This window comes from Mirounga leonina, unplaced genomic scaffold, assembly GCF_011800145.1.
Source record: "Mirounga leonina isolate KUSES-001 unplaced genomic scaffold, KU_Mleo_1.0 Mir_176, whole genome shotgun sequence".
NCBI lineage: Eukaryota > Metazoa > Chordata > Mammalia > Carnivora > Phocidae > Mirounga > Mirounga leonina.
The window spans coordinates 33,269,638-33,294,629 of NW_023270454.1; the positions used below are offsets into that span (position 1 = coordinate 33,269,638).

General features: G+C 35.2%; 1 protein-coding gene across 10 annotated transcripts in view; it reads left to right on the forward strand.

The window, feature by feature from the left end:
* Positions 1-24,992, forward strand: part of FBXW7 (F-box and WD repeat domain containing 7) — a 220,775-nt gene that overhangs the window by 117,874 nt on the left and 77,909 nt on the right. For 5 of the 10 annotated variants that reach the window (XR_004682431.1, XM_035022894.1, XM_035022895.1 and 2 more), the window contains exon 2: positions 11,262-11,840. Coding sequence is in view for 9 of the 10 variants with exons in the window: in XM_035022891.1 (XP_034878782.1) it covers positions 11,262-11,840 (579 nt within the window). In the remaining variant the exon portion in view is untranslated. Of the gene's footprint in view, positions 1-10,580; positions 10,631-11,261; positions 11,841-14,109; positions 14,823-24,992 lie in introns of those variants that run through there. The other 5 variants (XM_035022897.1, XM_035022896.1, XM_035022892.1 and 2 more) reach the window with 3 other exon arrangements.

Genomic DNA, 24,992 nt, shown 5'->3' on the forward strand with positions numbered 1-24,992 from the left:
TAGTATCTGCTTATTAAACAGCACTAGAGAAGTGGAAACCATTGTAGATCTACTGAAGGGGTACACTTAGAACTTAGTGATGATATGAGTGGGTGACAAAAGTGGCAGGACAAGGCAAAGGTAGTTTGTAGCAGATAATGGGAACCAGATTGATGTCCAGATTTCCCCCACTCCACCTTTTTTTAACTTTCAAAATAGTCCCAACTATAGTATTAAGAACTTACTTAGCCCCAGAACCATTTGATAAGTTGCCAACAGGATACCCCATTACCCCTAAACTCTTGAGTATGCATTTCTTATAAACAAGGACCTTCTCTAGCATAACCACAATATAATCATTAAAATCAAGATATTGACATCAATATATTAGATTTTCTATTCCTCAGACTCCATTTGAGTTTCACTAGTTGTTCAGATAATTATCTCATATAATAAAAAGATTCCATTCAAAGTCATGGACTACATACATTTAGTTATCCCGTATCTGGAACAATGCCTTGATCTTTACTTTCATTCCTTTAACACTTTTTTAAGATTATAGGACAGTCATTTTGAACAAGGACCCTTAATTTGGGTTTGTCTAGTGTTTCCTCATTAGTGGATTCAGGTTATGCATCATGGGCAAGAATTTCAAAGAAGTGATGCTGTGTTACTCTCATTACTTCTTATTAGGTAAACATAATGTCAGTTTGTCCCATTACTGATGTTCACTTCAGCCTTTCTCAATCTTTTTACATTGGGGAAACCCTTAAAATAATCTTCTCCTGGGAATCACATAAAGATGATTATATCTCCAGCTCACAGTACATCAACTTGATCAGTAAGTTGTAGATGTAATAATTTATTGGTAATTGTCAGTGCTCTTTTGAGTAGAGAATGTTCTTTTTCTGTGCATCTGTTTATATTGGCAAATTCATTAGTCCCCTCTTTTTGTGTGGTTCCTTCTTCCCACAAAGTATTCTCAAAATTATTTTATTTCTTTACTGTGAATTTACCTCTTTAATGTAAAATTTATATTTACTTTGTGTGCTTGTTTTATGCTCCACAAATATCAACTCAGGGTCAAACACAAGATAAGCAAACATGTGCTAACACCAGTTAGTGTTAGAGGAGATTCTAGTTTTTTTCTTTTACTTTACTACTTTGTCTTTTTTACCTTACTCAAGTAGGCCTTATCATAAACTTCTTTGAGATCCAAATTAGATATGGTATGTGTAGAGTATGTGTAGGAGTAGTTTTCCCTTCATATTTACAGCTAAAAATGACATTTTAACCAGGGAAAAATACCCCCTGCTAATTAAGCTTAGCTTACTTTCCTTGGGATAAGTCTCATTTATCTTTGCATAAATTTTGCAAACTCATTAAGAAATGTAATAAATTTCATATAACTAGCTTAAACCAAAATGGGACTTAATTTTTCTTAGTGTAGGCTCAGCAGATTTAACTTAAAGATTATAAATTGATTTTAATAATATTTACAGCATGAAAATTTTTTGACAGTATTGAATAGTAAAGCTACTAAAACCATAAACCAAAGCAATATGAATAAAAATATTGCCTAGATACTCTTTTATAGAAGACTTAGAGAAAACATTTCCTTACTCAGTGATATGATCATGCTCAAATGTAGGCCTACCAGCTAAAAAAGTAGTTCCTTCACTAGGCTTATCTATGCATAAAAGTGTGATTTTTGAATCTAAAAAATTATTTTGACTTCTTTACTGTGAACTTACCTCTTTAATGTAATAATTATATTTACTTCGTGTGCTTGTTTTATGCTCCACAAATACCAATTCGGGGTCAAACAGGAGATAAGCTGGCATGTACAGATTTCCTTTTCATCTGAAATGAGACTGTTTCTTAGCTTACTCTTGATGTTCATTGAGTAAGAAAAAGATTGTTTGAATGTGTGAGAAGTTGAAAACTGAGGCATAATGTTCACTGGTTTCTTATGAATAACAGGATATTCTTTTCTCCACAGAAACCCAGAACTTGTCTGGGGCAGATCAGTAAAACTCATCCTGTGTAAGACTGCAGCTCTGCCTTTTTCTCAAGGCAAATTCTCATAATCAGAAGATTCAGAAAAAGAGTTCTGCCCAGTGATCATTTGTGTTGAAAGGGAAGAAAATCAGCTCACTTTTGTTCTGTAGCTTCTCAGGTTGTTTCCAATAAGACTTGAGAATTGATGATACCCTTTAGTTAAGCCCAAGCAGCAGTGGAAACATTTCACAATCTCCTTTTTGTAATGTGCTGTTTTCCAAAAGTGCATTTTCCTTTTAAATCCAAGAATCTTGTCCCCTGAAGTCAAAGCTTTTCTTCATGTCTTACAGAGACTGAGGAGTAAGTGCTACATTGGCTAGTTTCTGCAGCCGTTCTTCATCTTCAAAGTATTCCACAAAAGCTAGCCTTCTCTTGTCTTAAAAGGACCCTTTTTAGCTCAAATACCCTGTTGAGAATTTTCCTCTGCTGAGCCACTGGATTTCTTTATGTAGTAGAAAATGTTCTTCAACATTCTGGAGTGAATGACCTTTGTTTAATGAAGTTAGCCATTTTGTAGTGTCTTGCACACATTTTAATTTTGTCTCAAGAGTTTTTGACACCAGTATATAGATGCCTTCTGTGTTAATGCAGATCCCCAGAGAAATAGATATCAAGAGAAGATATGATGGGCAGGTAGCCCCCCACCAGAATTGGCTGTTGGAGCATTCCCACCATGCTCAGTCATTTGCTGGGAGAAGCATAGAGGCATTATGCCAGGTGTAAATGTTGCAGTGGATTCCAAGATGAGGGAGCAAGTTCTGTTGAAGGGGTATCTGAGCAGGGCACCGTTGTGGCCACTATACCCTCCTTAACCTATTTGGGCTTTGACACCGTCCTGCCACATGGACACCTCTCTTACCCTGCTCACGTTTGATACCCTCACCCAGACAGATGTTCTCATTTCTGCTCTGCCTTTGACCTGCTGGTGTTTTCCACTATTGGATCACTCCTCACCCTTCTTATTCAGGCTTTGACACCAGTGCTGGTCCACTTTCTTTTCTCCTACCCTCCCCCACATACAAGGGGGCCTTCCTCACTCTGTTTAAATTGATCCCTCCCTGCTGTACTGCCACCCTGCCTCCCACACATATACCTTACTGGCTTGGCTCCACCAGATGGCTTTAGGACTAAATTGTTGAGGGAAGTGATAGTAGAAGGAAGAAGAAGAGCCAGGTTTCTTAAATATGCAGTTGGCTAGAATATGGTTCCATTCACTGACATAGAGAAAATAGTAGGAGCATCTAATTTGGGCCTCAAGTCTGTGTGTGTGTGTGTGTTGTGTGTGTGTGTGTGTATAAACAGGAGTTTGGATTTTAAGATCATGGATTTGGGGTGATTGTGAGACAATTTGGTAAAACTAGTAGGCTCAATAGAGGAGTTTGGCTGGAGATAATAGAATTGGTTGTCATTAGCTTCTATGTGATAGTTAAAACCCTAGGTTTCAAAGAAGCTGCAGAGAAGGAAGGAGCTAGCAACAGAGAACAGCAGTGCTGCCTGAGGAGTGATACCAAGAAAAGGATGATACCAAGGGAAATTGAGGGACAAGAGAGTTGTAAAGAAGAGGGAGTGCTTGTTCAATAAAGTAAAAAGCTATAGAAATGGTAAAAGATCCAGTGGGATTTAACAACCAGTTTTGGGTGGTTTTTTGTTTGTTTGTTTTTGTTTTTAAGATTGATTGATTGATTGATTGATTTGAGAGAGAGTGAGCAAGAGTGGGGGAGGGCAGAGGGAGAAGGAAAAGCAGAAGCAGACTCCTTGCCTAGCAGGGAGCCCGATGTGGGGCTCCATCCCAGAACCCTGGGATCATGACTTGAGCCAAAGGCAGGCGCTTAACCAACTGAGCCACCCGGGTGCCCCTAGCAGCTAGGGTGCCCCTAGCAGCTAGTTTAAAGTTTAGTTTTAATGGAGTAAACACAGATTGCAGAGGTAGGAGAGTTAAATGGGAATGAGGAATTAAATTTGGCCAAAACAAAAATAATCAGTTAAAAAACATAAAAAATATGTATTGTCATGTGAACTGAGAAATAGTGTTCAATATCATTTCTAGTAAAGATATATATGACTGATGAACCATGTGGATTTAAAATATTCAAAACCATAAACCTTAATGAATATTTGCTGCTTACATGAATACTTGCATCATGCTCCCCATATTGTTCATTTTGTGTTACTTTTGTAAATCTCCATTATTAAGGACCTATTCAGTCAATTTTGTAGTCCTTGGAAGATTTCCACCTTAAGTTACATCTGTGGTTTCCCAGTTAACCACAGTATAAGCGATGGGGAAGTAGAATTACTCAACAAACTATGTGCTTTTGAAGTATCAATCTTTTTAGTCACATACTTGTTTTTTTATAGCTTGTGTTAAAATAACAAGAAATTTGATAAAAGGAAAAAAATGATAAGTATTAAGGCTAGATTTTTACTCAGTTTTAAAAATACTACACAGAACGTGTTCAGTACGTTTAAAAATGTGTTTAAAGTTATCGATATTTTGTTTGTGACGTGGCTTGAAGTTCTTTGGTAAAGAAAGTGCATAATTGGCTTTAAAAAGATTTAATAAATGTTTACTCACTAAAAAAATGTTTTGAGGAATAAGCTGAGCATTTTTGGCTTTGGGTAGGTGCTGAGGATAACCGTGGTGAAAAAGGGAAGTCTTTTTCGTTAGGGAGCTTAAATTCTAGTGGGAAGATAACACAGATAACAAATGGGTGGACAGATAGATAGGCATTTACTGTATTGCAGACACTAGTCTAGTGCTTTTATACATTGCTATGGAGAAGAGTAAAACAGGGCAAGGGTGAAAGGGAATATGATGCAAGGGAGTTATTGTTTTAAATAAGATGATTAGGGAAAGTGTCATTGCTTAGGGGACATTTGAACTGAGTCTTGAAGAAAGTAATGGGAAGAACCATGTGGATATATGAGGAGAGCATTCAGGCAGAGGGAATGGCCAGGGCAAAGCCTCCGAAATAGCAGCATATTTTCTTCTTCAAGAAGGAACAGTGTTAGAAAGAGTGAAGCAAAGTGAAAAAGAGAGAATAGAATATAAACTCAGAGTGGTGGGGGTATGTGTAGATTATTATACAGAGACCAACAGGCAACCATAAAAATTCTTTTATTCTGAGTGAATTTTTATTGAGTGAAATGGGAAGCCCTTGGTGGATTTTGAGTCACTGAGTGATATGATGTGACTTACTTTATCGTAAATTCTAGATACTGTTAATCAGTTTGGCCATAGTAATTAATAAATAAATAACTTGGAGTGTAGAAATATGAACTTGGAGTGCTAGTAAGTGGTGGGGCCACAAGAGGGCTCCTGATGATCAGGAAGCTTCCTTTAGGATTCAGGGAAGATCCTAAGCTGCTTGCAGAAGGTGATTCTAAGCTTTGAGTTATCCTTCCCAGTGATCAGTACAATTTGGTTTATTTTCCTGCCATCTACATCTTAAAGCTTCTTAAATGACTTTGTTGCTCATGTCCAGTGGATTGTACCCTGCCACGTAATGCTAAAAATGTCTAAAAATTGCACAGTCATTTGGAGGCTTTGGCTGTTTGCTTAAGTCACCCCTTGTTTTATTAGTGTAACTAGTGTTCCCCTGTTACTTAGATTTCAAGGTAATTTCAAGGTTAGTGTTTGCCGTGGAAACAGCTCTAGTTCACTCTGAGACAGGCTTTCAGAGCTCAATTTGTTTAACATGTGTACTTGCCCACATTGATTCCTTTAAGCATCCTAAAATAAGTTCAAGTGGTTTTAAGTAATCAAAGATCTTTTGAAAAGCAAGGTTCATGAGAAACTAGTTAAAAAGTTTCTGAGAAGCTAGTTTTTAAAAAGCACTGGAATTCAGTCTGAGGTGTCAATAAATCAACAAGGTATAATGACTAAACGTTACCCAGTATTTTCTAGGACTTGAGTAAAGTCCTGGAGTAATTCTCTTACATCACAGTAACCTTATTTCTGAATTTTTTTGAAGAGCAAAATTATTATAATACTTCTTCATCCTAGGATGGAGGTGACTGTAGGAATCTCTTCTTTTAGGCATCCTTAGGTTCAGAACTGTCACTATAATGAAAAACGCTGCCAGAAGAACACTGTTCTGCCCACTTACAAAGGGAAAAATGATGCCTTTCTCACCCTTTTTCTTTCTGGCAGTTACTTTGTACAAAGTATAACTTTATTTAATATGAGCTATCTAAACTTCTGATTTATTTGAAGAAGTTAGTGATGAATGTCTATTAGAGCTTCCAATTTCTTTGATCATTTATCCTTTGTTATATTTCCAGAAGCAGCCAATAGGTAATGCTGTGGCTTCTTTGTTGGTATCTCAAAATACTATGTGAATCTTGCATTGCAAGTAGTGCCCTGTCTAGAGGACTTAGATAAAGTAGGTACCATTCACCCTCATTATTTGTAGATTCTGTATTTGCGAATTTGCCTACTCACTACTGTTTATTTGTGACACCAAAAATCAATATTCATGATGCTTTCACAGTCATTTGTGGACCTGAGGATGCACAGAGTGGCAAAAAATCACTTGGCATGCACATTCCCATCTGAGGTCAAACAAAGTGACACTCTGCCTTCTTGTTTCAGCTCTCGTACTGTAAACAAGTGTCCTTTTCATGGTCAGTTTAGTGAAATATTTGGCTGTTGAAAATGGCCCCCAAGTATAGTGGCGAGGTGCTGTCTAGTGTCGAAATGTGCCTTATGGAGAGCATATAGGTGTTAGATAAGCTTCGTTCAGGCATGGGTTTATAGTGCTGTTGGCTGTGAGTTCAGTGTTAATGAATCAACAATATATATTAAGTACATGTCTTTAAATAGAAATATACACATGAAAAGATTCTATATTGATCAGTTGGCCAAAATGTTGTGACCAAAGCTTGCAGGAAGTTAACCCTGTGTTTCCCCTAGGGGCAGTGGTTCAGTATTTGTGATAACTTTATGGAACACAATTACTACAAATAATGAGAATGGACATGTTTAGGTAAGGTGGTGATTTATAGAGACTTTAGGTATCTGAAATATTTCATAATTCCCTCTCTCTAAACCATTGTTTTAGGTTTGTTTAAATACATACATCCAGAGTTATTTATAATGTAAAATCTGATTTTACCATGGGTTCTGGTCAGGTTAAAAGTCATTGATTCACTTGTAAAGAAACTTTTCTAAACATTATCCTCTAGAAAATTAAAATGTACCTAAAACATATAGAGTGTTCAGTAAACATTTGTTTTATAGTAATAATCTTTGAGCATTGTAGTGATTCTGGTTTTGGAAAAGAAGCCAGTATTTGCCCCTCACCCTGCTCACGCGCACTCGCACACGCTTTCTCTCTCAAATAAATAAAATCTAAAAGAAGGAAGTGTGCATTTTTGGGGTTAATATTTTATTAACTTTTGCTGCATGACAGTTTCAAGTTTTAGATCAATTGTTTTTTAACGTGGGGCTTTATAAACTATTTTTAAAAAGGTTCTCCCCCCCTTATAAGAATACTTAGTTGATTCTGATTTCCTATTACTAATTGGATAAATGCTTACTGTTTTAATTAGGTCATTAGCTTACTTAATAGATCATTATTAGAAAAAACTAATTTCCTAAAAATACTGGTGTTTTTTTTGTTTGTTTAAATTTGAGTTTATGAATACCAACAAAATGAAATTTTCATTTCTGTTTTCCATTCCCAAAAATGGGTCAGAGAGCTCCAATCCAACATATATACTACTTGGACAAATTTTTATGTAAGTCTGTTGGGTATTTTCAGCCTCTTCAAATATTCTGGGATTCCTAGAATCTGACTTTTAGCTTTGTCATTGTATATTTTATATTGGCTATGCTTTAAATCTGATTCTTCTACTTGGATTTACTATTTTTGATCAGGTCTATCTGTAAGAATCTGTATTATTTTGAAAGCTCTTTATATGCCATGGTTGTAAATATGAGTCAGTTAACTTTATTGGCTTAAATTAAAGACGTTTTCTTCTCTGTTCCTCTCAATATAACACTAAAGTTACACAATGATAGTGATTTGACTTTTTATTATTCCTAATTAGTAACAGAAGTGTTCACTGATGATCAGTACTAGTACTATTTTAGAAATGCCAGTCATAAACTTTCTGTTTGTTGATAGGCTACTTACTAACAGTCTCCTTCCCTCTTTTGCACATATTCTTTATGATTAGTTTTATGACCTTGGTTCTTTGATTTTTTTTACCGTGTAAGTTGCTCTTAATATGTCATTTAACCCGTTTCTATCTCTTTAAAATATGCTTGTTTGGTTGGCACACAAAGGGCAATTTGCTTGGGGGCTGCATTATTCCAGGCAATGACCCTGATTTCATGCTGTTCTATGCATAAACATCCAAGTGAAAAATGTCCTTATTAGTGTTAGGAGAACTAGACTTTAGATGCAATTACTAAACCAAGTTTTTAATTCTTTGATGGAAACGTGTGAATAGTAGATTTACCTTTATATACATTGGGATAGTATATATATTCATTTGCGTAGGTCAGTGTTTTTCAACATGTTATTTTTAACATGCTTTTCTGTGATGTTTTCATAGTTTGTCTTTTACATATATGAGTCAGGAAGATTTTGATGACCTTTATTTTCTGTAGTTTATTATTTTATTTTCTGTAGAAAACAACAGATATATTTAATGTGCTTATTTTAAAACCCTACTTCCTACCTCAGATAGAAATTTTGTTACTGTGCTTATCTGAGTTGTAAAGAATCACTTGACTTTTAAAAGCCACATTTAATATATATTACATCATGATTTATTGATTATATTTGATCATCAAAATCTCATGCACCTAGTAAAGTTTCTTTCCTGTCTCCCTAGAGGACTATTTCAAATCCCTTTCTTCAAATTTCTAGCACCTCCTCTCCCAAGATCACTGATGATAATGGCGACATTGCTTCCTACTTTAAAAAGAAAAGGAAAATAATTGAAGGAATGAGTAGGGAATTTCTAGACTTCCACCACTTATAAAAATCCACCTGTTTCCAACTGTTTCCACATTGAGAAATACGGTAAAAAGAAATAAATATGAAGTACCTATAATACCACTCTTCTTTCCCATCTTTTACTATAAATGAAGTATCCATTTTTTAAACTAAAACTAGTCCTTCCAATTTTGAACTCATTCTCATCATCCCCTTTTAATTACTTACGAATATCACTTCACCATTTCTTCTCTTTCTCGATTACATTATCAACTTTTTGTTTTGTGCTGGGTCATCCTTGTCAGTATACTGATATACTGCTAGTTCTCCAATCTTAAAGAATAAAAAATTTTCTCTTGACTCTGTTTTCCCTACCAATTACCACTCCCTTTAGTTTGTTCCTTTTTTGTAGCAAATTCCTAACTTGCTCGTACCCATCATCCCTATTCTCTCTTCCTAGTCTCTTAAATCTACTTTAATCAGATTTCAACTAATAAAACTCCTGTTACTGGTGACTTCCATGTTACTGAATCCAATGGTCAATTCTTTCTTTTCATTCTACTTGATCTATCATCAACAGTTGGAATTTTATACTTTCTCCTCCTGGGTATGCTTTCTTAAGGGCCTTGAGGATGTCACTCATTCCCAGTTCTCCTTGTTAGTCATCTTTGTTGGTTACTCTTTCTCTCAGAATGTTGGAGTGTCTCACAGCTCGGTCATTGGAATTCTTCTCTTTCTATACTTAACTTCTAGTTGTAATTAGAATTAAAAAATTCCCCCCCCCCACTACAGCTTTTTTCTTAGAAAGTGTAGATTAGAGAAAATAAAATGAAATACTGCTATTTTAAAACTACCTTCCAGACTTTCAGACCCCATTTCAAAACTTGGAATGAGAACTATGGCCCTTTGGGAGATTCACCTCTGGTGGCAAGGGTTTGAAAAGTAAATAAGGCTGTTTTATTTAAGACCATTGTGATATAATATAATGTACTTATTCTTAGGACATGATAGAATATGGATATTGTATTTCTTATATCTAATAAACCTTAAAGATATTTTTAAAAGGAATTTTATATGAGCTTGGGCAGTGTGTTGGCATGATTTTATGTAACCTCAAACATGTCCATATAGATATCTGCAAAGGATGAAATTTAAGAATGAGCATTATGAAAAGATTCTTTATCAGATCAAATTTTAGAGTCTATAAAACGTAAAAGCAAATGTGTTTGATACATAACATTTGAGAAATATGGTTAAAATTAAGTTTAAGGCACTTATAATACCACTGCCTAAATGTAGTTTATATTTTGAAATACTGTCTTCTAGTCTTTATGCAGTTTAAAAATCGTGCTGTGATCATATAAGTACCTGTAATTTGCCCTTAGCATAATACAAACATCCATGTTCTCACAATTTTTTAAAATGCACATCGTGTTTAGGGATTGCACTATATATATATCCCATCTCATGGATTCCTTTGTCTTGAACATTTGGGTTTTGATTATTTTTATTTACATTTATTTTTATTTTTTGCCTTTGTGGATAAAGCTGCAGTGAGCATCCTTTGCATAATTTTTTTTTCTGTTTTAGGATTACTTCCTTAGGATAGATTGCCAGAAGTGGAGTTACTGGGTCAGTGGGTATGAACTTACGAACTTTTTTCCTTTTTTTAAAGAAAATAAAAATAATTTTTTTTTTTTTATTTGCGCTCCAGTTGATTTATATTCATTGTGAAAAATGAAAATCATAACGATTATACTTGGTACCTGTCAGAAAACCATGTCTTAAGGCAAGGTTCTATGATCAGAGAAGTTTGGGAAATTCCTACAGTAAAAAAGCCTCTTTATCTTGGCTTACCTCAGTATTTCCTGAACTTAACTGATCATTGAATAGTTTTTTATGATATACTTCATAACATTTTCTGGAAGTTTTATAAATGATAAAGTTTATGAACTGATCTAAAATTGAAAATCATTTTATTGGTTAAATTGTGTTTTATTGGTGAAAGCAACTAAATTTATAAAGTTTCATTCTAAAATTATTTTTTAAAATATTAAAATAAAGCTGTTTACTATTTGATTTTTGTGTTATGTCTTTATAAAGTCTCAATTTTTACATTTTGAACTTTCTATTGATTCCTAAAGAACATCTCAATAGCATCAAATACTTTTTACAGTCTTTAGTGAAATTTGGAATATAGACATAGAACATAAAAGTGGAAGATAATGTAGATTGTACAAACCTTTTTTTCCCCCCCATTTTTCCCTACAGAATGTGAAATCCTTTGCATCTTCTGATAGTCTAGCTAAGGTCCAAGAAGTAGCAAGCTGGCTTTTGGAAATGAATCAGGAACTGCTCTCTGTGGGCAGCAAAAGACGACGAACTGGAGGTTCTCTGAGAGGTAACCCTTCCTCAAGCCAGGCAGATGAGGAACAGATGAATCGTGTGGTTGAGGAGGAACAGCAGCAGCAACAGCAACAGCTAAGACAACAAGAGGAGGGGCACACTGCCAGGAATGGTGAGGTCGTCGGAGCAGAACCTAGACCTGGAGACCAAAATGATTCCCAGCAAGGACAATTGGAAGAAAACAATAATCGATTCATTTCGGTAGATGAGGACTCCTCGGGAAACCAAGAAGAGCAAGAAGAAGATGAAGAACATGCTGGTGAACAAGATGAGGAGGATGAAGAGGAAGAGGAAATGGACCAGGAGAGTGATGATTTTGATCAATCTGATGACAGTAGCAGGGAAGATGAACATACACATAGTAACAGTGTCACAAACTCCACTAGTATCGTGGACCTGCCTATTCACCAGCTTTCCTCCCCATTCTATACAAAGACAACAAAAGTGAGTATATTTAGTCTGCTGTTCCTGAGACATTTACCTATCCATATTAATTGTAATGAAACTTTCCTCACAGTCTTTGTTATTGCCGCAAAATTAATCTTCAGATGTGTAATAATAAAATGAACTAAGTTTTGTTTTACGGAAGGTATTAGAAATAGAAGTACTGATAATGGGATAATGTTACTACAAATAGAGGGAAAGTAATTGATCCTATTACTATGAAAAATCATTAATATCAAATTTTATTATTTATTATTTATCCCTGTGACAGGGGTTAGTAGTTTGTGTGCAGTAGAGAGGGTTGGAGTGAAATATGTTTTATGTAAATCAAGTAGTAAAGAATCTTGTCTTATTTACAAAATGCAGGTGGTTGGGGTGGGCTATGTATTCGCAGGTGTTACTCCAAGGTAAAAGTTACTGTCTGGTTTCTGCCACTACTTCCCTTATTTGCAGTTTTTGTTTTCCTTCCCATTCCTAGGAGTCAGCTCTGTTGTATGTGCCTCCTTACCTCATTCGGCTAGTGGTAGCCCATGGAGTTAGCCATAGACATGTTTTTTGTTTTTGTTTTTAGAGAGAGAGAGTGTGCATGTGTGTGCAGCTGGGTGTTGGGGGGAGGGGCAGAGAAAGGGGAAAGAGAATCAAGCAGGTTCCATGCCCAGCGTGGAGCCCAACACTGGGAATTGATCTCATGACCCTGAGATCATGACCTGAGCTCAGTCAAGAGTTGGATGCTTAACTGACTGAGCCACCCAGGCACCTCTTAGCCATAGGCCTATTTTAAAAGGTGGGTAGTTAGACTCCTGTCTAAACCAGAGACAGCTTATCAACTCCAGGACTTGGTGATTAATCTAGTGCTGAGAAAAACAATTCTGTTGGATATAGTCCTTTGAGGCTATACCAGAGAATAAGGACTGGAATATACTATCACTGCTTCCCAGTATTGTCTTTGTTACTAGATAGGCAGGAAGGTCCTGAAACATTGAAGTCTGTCTGAAATGGAAGGAGGAAGTGATTGGGCATCTGCAGTAAAGTTGAAATTGCCAGGGCTTGTTCTTTGGGATGGCATGTGGGCTTCTTTCCTCAAAATATTCTTGGGTGTTATATCTCTTAAAATTATGGTTATGACAAGAGGTGGGGATTGTAGAGAAAAAGAAGTAGCATTATTTCTCTCACTCCCCAGTCTTTCTATTGTATTCTTCTCCTCACCCACCCACCTCCCCCCATCAAATTATAGTCAAAATGAAATGATATAGTGCCTGGGCTTTGCTTTGAAATAATCTGGAAGGGGAGAAAAGGAAAGAGGGTATAGATTTGCCATGAGTTGCTGATTGTTGAAGCTGAGTTGCAGAATGGGGGTGGTTCATGGGTATTTTTCTGTGTGGTTTTTAAAGTATGTTTAAAATATTCCATAATTGAAACATTTTTAAGTTGTAAAGAATGTGAATACACACAGACCCCAGAAAATGATAATAAAGGCTGGAAATAGGAGTTTTCTTTACATAGCTTGGTCTTGTTGACTAGCTCCTAATTAAGTCAAGTAAGTGCTGACTTCTCTACATTGGATTTTATTTTCTCTGTATTTTGGTGCTATTGAAATTACAGGAAATTCAATAAAACATCATGTACTTTTCGCTGGAGTTAGAATTTATTTTAATCAATATTTTAGGCAGTCTATTTTAAGAGGAGAAAAAGTAAAAAGAATTATACTCAGAATGAATGAGGTATGTAGCACAACTTCTATCCTTTTTTTCCCCCTCAGGCTTCTATGCACATAGATCTTTATGTTTGCATGCTTTTTGGTTCTTTATTTATCATTTTAAAATTAAATAAAAATCGTGAATATCCATGTAGAGTAGACTTATAAGTTAAGCAGTTCTTTGGAATGGAACATTTTAATTCAAATAATAGCTTATTTTACAGACATTAAAATAATGTCCATAGTAGTTTGTCCTCTTACTCATATTTGCTTATTTTTAAATTTTACAGTGAATCATCAGTTTAGCCCATAAACAATATACAAACAGATGTAACATCATCTCCTTTAATGTAACCTGACCTGGAATAAAAAAATCTCAGACGCTAGGTTTAATACTTGAATTGCTTTTATCATTTTTGCTTAAGGTTGTGAAACTTAAAACCCTTTCTAAAACAGGTTTATCCCTAATTTCCCTAGCCTGTCTGCAAGTTTAGATTTTATTTAGTTGGTGTGATCTAAGAAGAAGCTGGCTTCAGTAGTGGTTTATATCCATTCTACCATCTCTGTTTCAAGGTGTTGAAGCAATGCTTTGAATCCCCAGCCAGATGGCTCTACCAGTAATAGCTACATCCCTGCTTTGTTGGTAAGGCTAAGACCTTTTATAATGCAATCCACCCAGCTTTTGTTCCCCAGTCTCTTGATCTCTCTCCCTCAAGGTTACTACATGAAAAGAGGGGGTTTATGTCTTTTTTTTTCTGAGGGTTCAGGTTGGGGAATGGGGTTTAGTATTTTATTGCATTATCTTATTTAAGAAAGAAGTTTAATCAAAACTCAGCCTTGTTGAACAATGCAAAGCTATCAGTGAGTTCTGCTATATTTTAAATTAAAAACAAGAAAGCCATCTAGACAAAACCTTTTTCCAAAAGGAGAAGTCATCAGATTGTTCTGTAGGAAAACTACCAGTACAGAGGTTTGACAGATGCTCTATCATTTTTTTTTCCCCTTCAAGATGAAACTGTAAACAGAACTTTTAGATATGTCTTATACAGTTATCTGGTTACCTCCTTAAAAACAAAGTAACAATTTTAAGTCAGTTTTTTCAAGTGTCTTTTGAGTCATGATGCAAATTATTGTGCTGTACATACAAGGCCACAGAAGTAGACTGAGTACTAGTGACAGCATGGAGAGATGTATATATGTGCATAAGTGTTTATGTGTGTATGTATATATATGTATGCTTGTGCACACACTTGATATATTGTTTATCGTGAGGTCATTTTCCTGCACAAAAATGGCAAGAAGAATATAAACTATTTGACGGCCAAGGCAACAATGCCCTTCTACGAAGTAGTATTTCAGGTTGAAATTGGCCCATTTTCCTTTTTCTCTATTCCTGGATCTCTTCTTTAGGATTATTCCCAGAGTACTTTATTTTTTCAACAACACTTTAAAGATGTCACCTCTTACTTCATTGCTTACAAAGAAAATGTCAGTCACCCATATATATGAATCTTACTATATTAATAGTAAATAAGGAAGAGCTCTCATTATTTCAAAGACTTTATTTTGGAGCAGCTTTAAATTCTTGATCGTTATAAACATAAAACACTTCTCCAGACATTACCCTAGGCCACAATTTCTTTTAAGTCTTCTTAAACTGTGAGTTTTGAGAAAAGTAGAGGTATAAGAATCCTTTAAAAATATCCCTTTTTTTCATGTTAATATGGGATTAGCCATAGTTTTACCCAACATAGCTTTCAAGTGTTATTTTATTTTATTTATTGGCAGTTTCTTAAACATTCCCTGTGGACAGCTATACTTATTTATTGGTCATTCCTGGACATGCTGTTTCTCAAATGCGATATTGAGAAAAAAGATTTTTTGATCCTTCCTTGCATTGGTCTTTTCTTTGAAAACATATTGAAACTATCATACTGTTTGCAAGTCCCTATGATAGGTAAGTAAGTAGAAGTTACAGAGAGGCCAAATAATTCATCCCACAATCACGCTGTAAGTGACCAGAGATTTTAATCCAGATCTGCCTAATTTCAAATAAACACCCTTTCTTTCCATGTGCTACGCTGCCCCCTATGGTAGAATTTGGCAAACATTACTACGTAAGATTTTCAGCCGAACTGCAGGTCTGCCTGGGTTCTAGACTGTGGAGTGTGATGGCTTTCTAATACTGTGTCACATTTTAAATCATCAGAGCTACCCTTTAGAAAGGGTATAGGGGGCTCGGTTAAGGGCTTTTCTGTGTGGTAGCTAACAAAGATTAATTGAAGATATGAAGGCTCAAGGCTAAAATTGTAACAAGAAGAAATGACAGTGAAATTTGAGATCAGAGAACAGATACCACCTTTTTGAGAGTACATCAAAGGTGCTTCTTAACCAGGAGTTGTGTGCTGGCCAGTTCTGTGTATTTGACCAGTCTGCCTACAAATTATGAAGTCCACTTGCTTCCTCTAATAGGAATTCCCATCTTTTCAGTCTTAATTCCCTCTCTACAAGCCTTATCATATTAAAAAAGTTCTTGTTTTCTAGAGAGATGCCCAGCCCATACATAAGACTCCTTTTATGTTTAATGCAGAGTGGCAACTCACTTTCTGCTAAAATGAAGAGCAGATAAGATTACTATTAGGCCAAGTCTTATGTCCTTCTGATCTTTTCATGAAGAGAACTATGTTTGAGCACCAATTTCTGCTTTTTCCATGTCTCTCTTGTTGCCTTCCATCTTTCTCACATAGTTTCATTCCTTACATCAAATCAGTCAATTTTTTTTTTCCCATCCCGATTGTTAGATTTCTGCTGGCAACTCAGCAGCTTTTTTATCCTTTTTTTGAGTCAAATAAGAAATAAATGTCTATTAAAATAGACAAAAGTCGGAGGCTTTTTCTTGTTTCTAGGTTCTAAACAATAGAGAAATTAGGCACAAGGATCACTAGCTAATCAGGGGATCAGAATAACAGTTGTGTGTCTAGTCCAGCATCCTCCAACCACTCCCTTGAACTAGAGCATCTGGGAAACTTTGTAGGACAGCGTGGCTAACATCTGAAATCTAACACGCTCTAAATTCTACTCTGTTGTAGGTAGAGTTCTAGAGAGTGGTGGCTGCTTCAGCGTTCTCTCACCTTGTCTTGTTCTTGTTAAGACAGACAACTTAAATTCAGATTCTGTTAGGTGAAAACACATCCAGAGAGAGAGAGCAAGTGCTATGTAAGGCAGGTATCTTGAATAACATCCACTAGAAAAGATAACCCAGTGAATAGAGCCATGCTTCCCATCTTTGTGAAGGAGGGCACACTAGAAATATTCACTCAGTCCAGCTTAACCTAATTTTAAACCTGTGGATTCACTCATATGTGGAATTTAAGAAACAAATGAGCAAAGGGGAAAAGAGAGAGAGGGGGGCAAACCAAGAAACAGACTCTTAACTATAGAGAACAAACTGATGGTTACCAGAGGGGAGGTGGGTGGGTGGATGGGTGAAATCGGTAGTAGGGATTAAGGAGGGCACTTGTGATGAGTACCAGATGTTGTATGGAAGTGTTGAATCATTATATTGTACACCTGAAACTAATATTATACTGTATGTTAACTAACTGGAATTTAAATAAAAACTTAAATATGTGGGGAGGATAGTGGAGATGGAGGGAAGGGAACATACTGGAGGAGATGGGTTTTCCCCAAACATGATAGAGTGATAAGAGCTTTTCACATTTGAACTTGCATTCACATTCTGATCTTGCCACTTATATGACAGTAAGCATGTAATCTCATTGGACTGTTTCCTTATCTGTAAAATAAGACTATAACACTTCTCAGGGTTTTTGTAAGGATTAAGTAAAATAATATATGTAAAGCAAGTACTGTAGTGCCTGGGCCACTCAGGTAGTTTACAGATGTAGGCCTGTGACCTTATTTTGTTCTCCTATTCCCACCCCTAATCTCACAGAATACACTTCATTCCCCACAGCAGATACCGATCTGTGTATTTTTTAATGACCTTTAGAGTCCAGTCATCATATCACCCTCTAGTGGAAAAAAATATAAATAGAGAAATAGATAAATACTTTAAAGAGTACACTTGAGGATTGGGAACATAATATAATAAGTTGAGCCCATCTCTAATAAAACTAAAACTAAAAATATGACATAGATTTCCAAGGGGATGCTGTTCACAGATCTTCCCAGTTGATAGCTATGTACCATTTCCTTAAGTAGAATTTGCCAAGTTTCTCTAAACTTTGTTCTTTTAAAACATCTATATATCTAAATGCTTTGTGAATCTTACAATTGGATGCTAAAATGAATTTTAGTTTATTATCAATTTCTAATTAATTCCTGCTAGTGCAGTTTTAAAAATATTTGTTGACATTATTTTAAGCCATAATAGGTCTAAATGTTAGTCATGTTTAAATCTGTATCTGCACTGCCAAGTAATTAAAGATTATTTTAATTATGGATTTTCCTTCTACACCAAAAAAACAGTCATCCCATAGAATGGAGAATTTAAAAATTTTTAATAGTATTCCATTGTTTTTTGCCTTATGCAGATGACAAACTTCTCTGAAGTGTCCACAAATAGTTATCCTCAAAATGTTCCTGATGTAAATTGTTTCATATATGTATAATTACGATGACCTGATCTATGTTAATATTGTGTTTGTTGGTGATGGGGAAGATGGTATGAAGAGGGTAAAAGAGTATAATGGGTTCTGTTTTCACTTTGGTAGATAACTCCAGAATGATGTCTCGAGCTCTCATCCTTCACCCAAGCCTCAGTCCTGCATTTCCAGCTGTCTCTTGGGCATTGTAGTCGTGGAGCTAGGATTTGAACCCACATCTCTTCTGGGTTCAGGTTGCACTTTTGTTAAAATTTTGAAGTTCATTGAAATAGTAGTTTTGGGAGGGGGTGGGCTATTGAATAACCCATAAAGCTACTACTCTAACATCTGTTTTCATGCTACCAAAAGTTAACCCAACCCAAGTTAGCTGAACTGCCTTTCAGAGTGGCTGGTACTTTTGCACTTCCACCAGCAGTAAGTGAGAGCTCCTGTTGCCAGCTTTTGTTGTCAGTGTTTTGGATTGTGGCCATTCTAATAGGTGTGTAGTGATATCTCATTGGAGTTTTAATTTGAAATTTTGTAATGACATATGATGTTCAGTATCTTTTCATATGCTTTTTGCCATCTTCTTTGAGGTTCTGTTTAGATCTTTTTTGCCCATCTTTTAATTGGGCTGTCCATTTATTTATTTTTGAGTTTTAAGAGTTCTTCATATATTTTGGTTAACAGGCCTCTATCATATTGTTTCTTCCAAGTATTTTCTCCCAGTCAGTGGTTTGTCTTCTTGACATTATCTTTCACAGAACAGAAGTTTTTAACTTTAATGAAATCCAGGTTATCAATGATTTCTTTCATAGATTGTGCATTTATTCGGTGGTGTATCTAACAAGTCCTCTCCATACCCACCAAGGCCCCATCTCCATTTTCTTCTATGTTATCTTCTAGGAGTTTTCTAGTTTGTGTTTTACCTTTAGGTCTATGATCCATTTTCAGTTAATTTTTGCATGTGTATGTCCAGTTGTTACGACACCATTTGTTGAACAGATAATCTTTGCCCCATTGTATTGCCTTTGCTTCTGTGTCAAAGATTGAGTATATTTATGTATGTCTCTTTCTGGGCTCTCTATTATGTTCTTTTTTTGTTTGTTTGTTTCTTGTATTCACAACATTTTTCCTGGGTGACTTGTGGAAGTCATCTTTGGATAGCTCTTCTCTGTTGAATCACAACCCTAGTGTATAGTTTGAGTAGGTAATATTAAGCAGAGTTGTGTGCTGAAAAGAACAGGAGGTAAGAAAAACTGTCTCTCTGCTCTTCTCTCACTAGGCATAGTCCTTGGACTCATCCACTAACCTCCTTGAGCCTCAGTTTCTTCATCATTAAACAGGAATAGATAGCTGTCTTTATGGCATAGTGTTGTATGGAAGTTTAAATGAGGTGATAAAAGTGATATGCTTTACAGATTTTAAAAAGCTATGCAAACATATATGATCATTTTTATTGTCCTTATTATCTCCATGTTAGGTGACATGACGATAATCAAGGTGGAGATTTATCCAGTGTGTTGTTCTTTGTATATTTTTTCTTACTCATTTACTGTTAGGGTTTCTTTTTTTTCCAGTCAAGACATGCGTCTTTGTCCTTGTGATCAGTGAGGGATTCCTTCCAACATGATAAGAGGTGAAACTAAGTGGGTTAAGTTCATTATTGCAAGTGTCAAGACCTACTTATCTTGCAGCAATCCTTAAGAAAGCAAGTTTGGAAAGGAAAACGAGGGTATTTCGTTCCTTTGTTTTCTTACCAGTACCACACTGTCTTGATTACTGTAGCTTTTTGGTAATCTTGAAGTTGGGTGTTACCAATCTTCTTACTTTGTTCTTCTTTTATTGAGTTGGCCCTTTGGGTCTTTTGCCTCTCCATATAAATTTTAGAATCAGCTTGTCAATATCCACAAAATAACTTGCTGGGATTTTGATTGGGATTGTATTGAATCGATAGATCAGTTTGGGAAGAACTGACATCTGGACAATATTAAGTCTTCCTATCCAGGAACATGGACTGTCTCTTTATGTAGTTGGCTCTTCTTTGATATCTTTTATTAGAATTTTGTAGTTTCCCTCATACAGATCTTGTACATATTTTGTTTAAAAGTATTTCATTTTGGGCGGTTCTAAGGTAAAAGGTAAAGTATTTTTTATTTCAAATTTGCTGGTTCATTGCTGGTATGTAGGAAAGTGATTGAGTTTTGTAAATTAACTTTGTATCCTACATCCTTGTTGTAATTGCTTATTAGTTCGAAGAGTTTCTTTCTTGATTCTTTCTGATTTTCAACATAGATGATCATGTTATATATGAATAAAAGCAGTTTTATTTCTTCCCTCACAATTTGCATACGCTTTATTTCCTTTTCTTGTTTTACTGCAGTAACTAGGACTTCCAGTATGATGTTGAAAAGTAGTAGTGAGAAAGAACAACTTTGCCTTGTTCCTAATCTTAGTAGGAAAGTTTCTTACCATTAAGTGTGGTATTAGCTGTCGGGTTTTTGTAGATGTTTGTCAAGTCGGGGAATTTTCCCTCAATTCCTAGTTTGGTGAGAGCCCTTCTTTTATTCTTTTAAAGATAATTATTATATGTATAATATATACAAAATTCAAAAACTTTATTTCCTTCATCTTGTTTTGACCTTACTCTACCTCAGCAACAGAGGTTTATTTGATATTTCTGAGCATAGAGGAATTTAGGTTACTTTGATACCTTTGCTTAAGCTTTTACTTCATTTTTTATTTTTATTTAAATTCAGTTAATTAACATATAGTGTAGTATTAGTTTCAGAGGTAGAGTTCTGTGATTCATCAGTCTTATATCCAGTGGTCATTACATCATGCGCCCTCCTTAATGTCCATCACCCAGTTACCCCATTCCCCCTACCCCCCTCCTCTCCAGCAACCCTCAATTTTTTCCTGTGATTAAGAGTCTCTTATTTTCCTCATCTTTTATTTTTTTTAATTAAATAATTTTTTTTAAAAAATTTTATTCCTATTTATTTGACAGAGAGAGAGCGAGAGAGCACAAGTCGGGGAGCAGCAGAGGGAGAGGGAGAAGCAGGCTCCCTGTTGAGCAGGGAGCCCGATGCGGGACTCGATCCCAGGACCCTGAGATCATGACCTGAACTGAAGGCAGTCGCTTAACCTACTGAGCCACCCAGGCACCCCTTTCCTCATCTTTTAAATGTCTTTTTCACCCTGTAGCCTCTTGCAAATTTCTGTCCTCTTGAAGATCCATTTCAAAGCTCACCTGCTTTAAGAATATTTCACAGAACTCTGAGCAAAATCTGTATCTCCGTTAGCTCTTTGTTTTTAACTTATATTGTAATTATAGTCAGCTTTTTTTCTAAAATTTATATATATTTAGATTGTTGATAGACATGATTCTCTAAGTTAGTCTTCTGTCTTACAGGATCGTGTATTTTGCATATAGAAAATACTTAAAAAATTGAATTGAACTTTCAGAAAACAAAATCTTTTTGTATTTTTACAAACACTGTCTGGTTTAATCCTGTTCCACTTACGGTGAACATTTATAGGTTTTCGAACCTAAGTATAAAACTTTAAATTTGTCCCTTTTAGATTTTCTAGTTTGCTATTTTCCATTGTACCTCCATTCTCACCCGGTTTCCATTTTGGCTCCTTCTTTATGAGGTTCCTCCTTACCAAGATTATTTTGTTTTAAGGTTCTCTCTTCTAGCGTTTTCATTGTCCCTCCCAGGTTTGTAGTTCTCACTGCTTTTGTATCTACATCCAAATAATTAAATCAGTGATATCTTCAGTGAGGAAATGAAGGCTAGGTTAAGACCTAAGGGGTAGGTAGGAATTGGACAGTGTTGTAGGCTGTAAAGAAATGAAAATGAGGGGGCACCTGGGTGGTTCAGTTGTTAAGCATCTGCCTTCGGCTCAGGTCATGATCCCAGGGTCCTGGGATCGAGCTCCACATCGGGCTCCCCGCTCAGCAGGAAGCCTGCTTTTCCCTCTCCCACTCCCCCTACTTGTGTTCCCTCTCTCACTGTGTCTCTCTGTCAAATAAATAAATAAATAAAATCTTAAAAAAAAAAAATGAAAATGAGGAGTCATAACTTTGAATAGTGGCAGAATTTCTTTTCTTTCAAAATTTTATTTAAATTCAAGTTAGTTCACATATAGTATAGTGATAGTTTCAGAGGTAGAATTTAGTAATTCATCAATTGAATATAACACCCAGTGCTCATTAATAGTGGCAGAATTTTTAGAAATAAGTATAGAGCCTTTCTAGGTGACTATTTGAATATATTGCAGATATCTGTGTAGGTTTATATTGAGCAAATTTATTTAAATTTTCTTTGTTTATATTGTTTCTTAATGGTTTACCAGTAGCTGATTGGTACTTTAGAGGGTTATTTTCAGAGTTTCCATGCCATCGGCAACTTAACTTTTCCTTGCCAGTTAGAGGATTGATCTTGATGCCAAGTACAGGAACTTCACAATATCTTCCTATATTTTGTGAAGTTTTAACTTGGAAATATTATTTGCTTAATGTTACATGAAGTGAATGACAGAGCAGGGAGTTTAATTTAGATTTTGCTCGTATACCAGTCGTCTCCCCCCATCAATTCCTCCCCCAAACTCCAATATATAAGATGACATAAATTTAAAAAATATTAAAAAAATCTATAATAAACTTGGGTCCATTTTGAAATTAGTGTTTCACCAACTTTAATTTAGACAGTAATATCAATTTTAAAATCTTTTCATCAGTGATTACAATCTTAAGAATCTTATTAACAAGATTCTTTTCTGCTTATAAGTCTACTTTTTACTTTGACTGTTATCCTAAAATTCAGTCCCATCTTTGACATCTCTTCTGGGCAACAGAGTTTTCACGTTATTTCTTTGCTTTGGTTGCTATAATGAATCTCTTATCTATAAATTATGATGAAGAGAAAAGCCAAGTTGGATGAATTATGGAAGTAGAACACAGGGAAAAGAAATTATGATTAGAGAATATAAATTTAGGTGTGTTTTAAATACCTAATTTATAGTTATGACACTATTATTTTTGTTTCTTTGAAAATTGCCTTAAATTCAATACTGTTTAGTTTTAATTGAGAAATGCTAGGGTTTTTGTTTTATTTTTTTCTGCTTAGTGTTGGAATTTTTTTTTTTTTTTTGAGAAAACATTCAAAAGCATTTCAGAATTCTTTCAGTGAATACTCTAAATGTGGGTAGTAATTCAAAAGAAGGCACAGAGAAGTAAAGCCACAAGAGATACAACTTTTTTAGGTTTTTGTAGAAGTCATACATGAGTATGTTTAGCATATTTAGTAAATCAGAGAAAGTATTATTTTTTTACTATGAAATACATGTAAGAATTAATTAAGAATTCATCTGTTTCTTCATTGAACACTAGAGGGCCTTATAGTACCTTATTGCTATTGATAGAGCTGCTTTTAACATATTTAAATATATTTAGTAATTGCTTGTCTCTCTTCTACTTTGTGTTCTGGTATACTGTTTCTTGCTCAGAATTTGAAACTAATATTTAGAATGGTTATGTGCATTGATATGTGAGATACCTAAAGTTGTTCTTTTTTTTTTAACCAGCAACTACTATACATACTTACAAGATACATTTTTCTTTATTTTGCTATTGTAAAACAACAATAGCAATAAAAAGTGAAGAAAGTGTGAGCGTTAGGATAAATGTATACATGTGCACAAACTTACTGTGCTTTGAGAATATAAGAATGCGTTTAGGAAATTTCTCAAGTATCTGCATATAAATACAGTAAAAACCAAAAGTCTTGTCATTGTTAATTAACTGCTCTGGGCTTCCTCAGCATATATGTGAGGAAAGAATGATCCCTCCAAGCTGTCTTGTCCAAATTTCCTCTTGTGTGAGCATTGAAGGTAATTTTGCATGGTGTAACCACCTCAGCATCCTGAACTAAAAGAATATTTGAACAGATGATTGTTCTTCCTCAATTTCTTTTGGTTGCTTAGAGCGAGGAAATGAAAACTGTAGTCTACAGGGTCCAGATAGATAGGGTGAATGAGCATGAAGAAAGTCAAAATTGAGCCGGTAGGATTGCTTAGGCTCTTATGAACTGCAGGATGTATGTGTATGTGTGTGTGTGTGTGTGCATGTGCGCATGTGCATCTTCCCCCAAAAGTGTTAATATTCAGTTAAAGAAGGAGAAACATTGTGCAGGCTCCAAAAAAAAAAAAAAAACTGGCTTTGAGCTACATTTAACCTATAGACTACTACTGATCTTTTTTGTCTTTCTTTTTTTATTCAAGTATAATTGACATATTGATTTTTGATGCCTTATAAAGAATCAATGTCTTAAGTAGAACCTTGGTTAAATTTTTATTTCTCCCCTAGATACACTTTAGAGAGTACTTGTCATTAATAATTTTTACATTATGTTTCAGGGAGGAAAATAAGGACGTTTTCTCTTTACTATTTTTACTTTTTGTGAAGAAAGATTAGGTTGAACTCAGGGGAACATTGTTTATACAGAGGAGAGCCTGTAAGAGGATCATGTGACAGGCCAATACTGCATTTAAAGACTCAAAAGAACCTTATCTTTTGAGTCTTTCTTCCTTAGATTTGCTAATTGTAATATCTTAAATCATTGCCTCAAATTAGTACGATAATGAAGTGATAGAACTGTGGTTCTAACTTGTACTGAAGAGGTAGTCCTGTTGAATAGTGATGACCTTCTTTTCAGTTGAAAATCATTGCTATGTAAATGGTATTCTTTAACTGTGATAAAATTATATTTTCTTTGTGTTTGCTGTTTTTTGTATCTATCTAGTTTTCTCAAAACATTTATTGCTGTATTTTGACAGATTAAC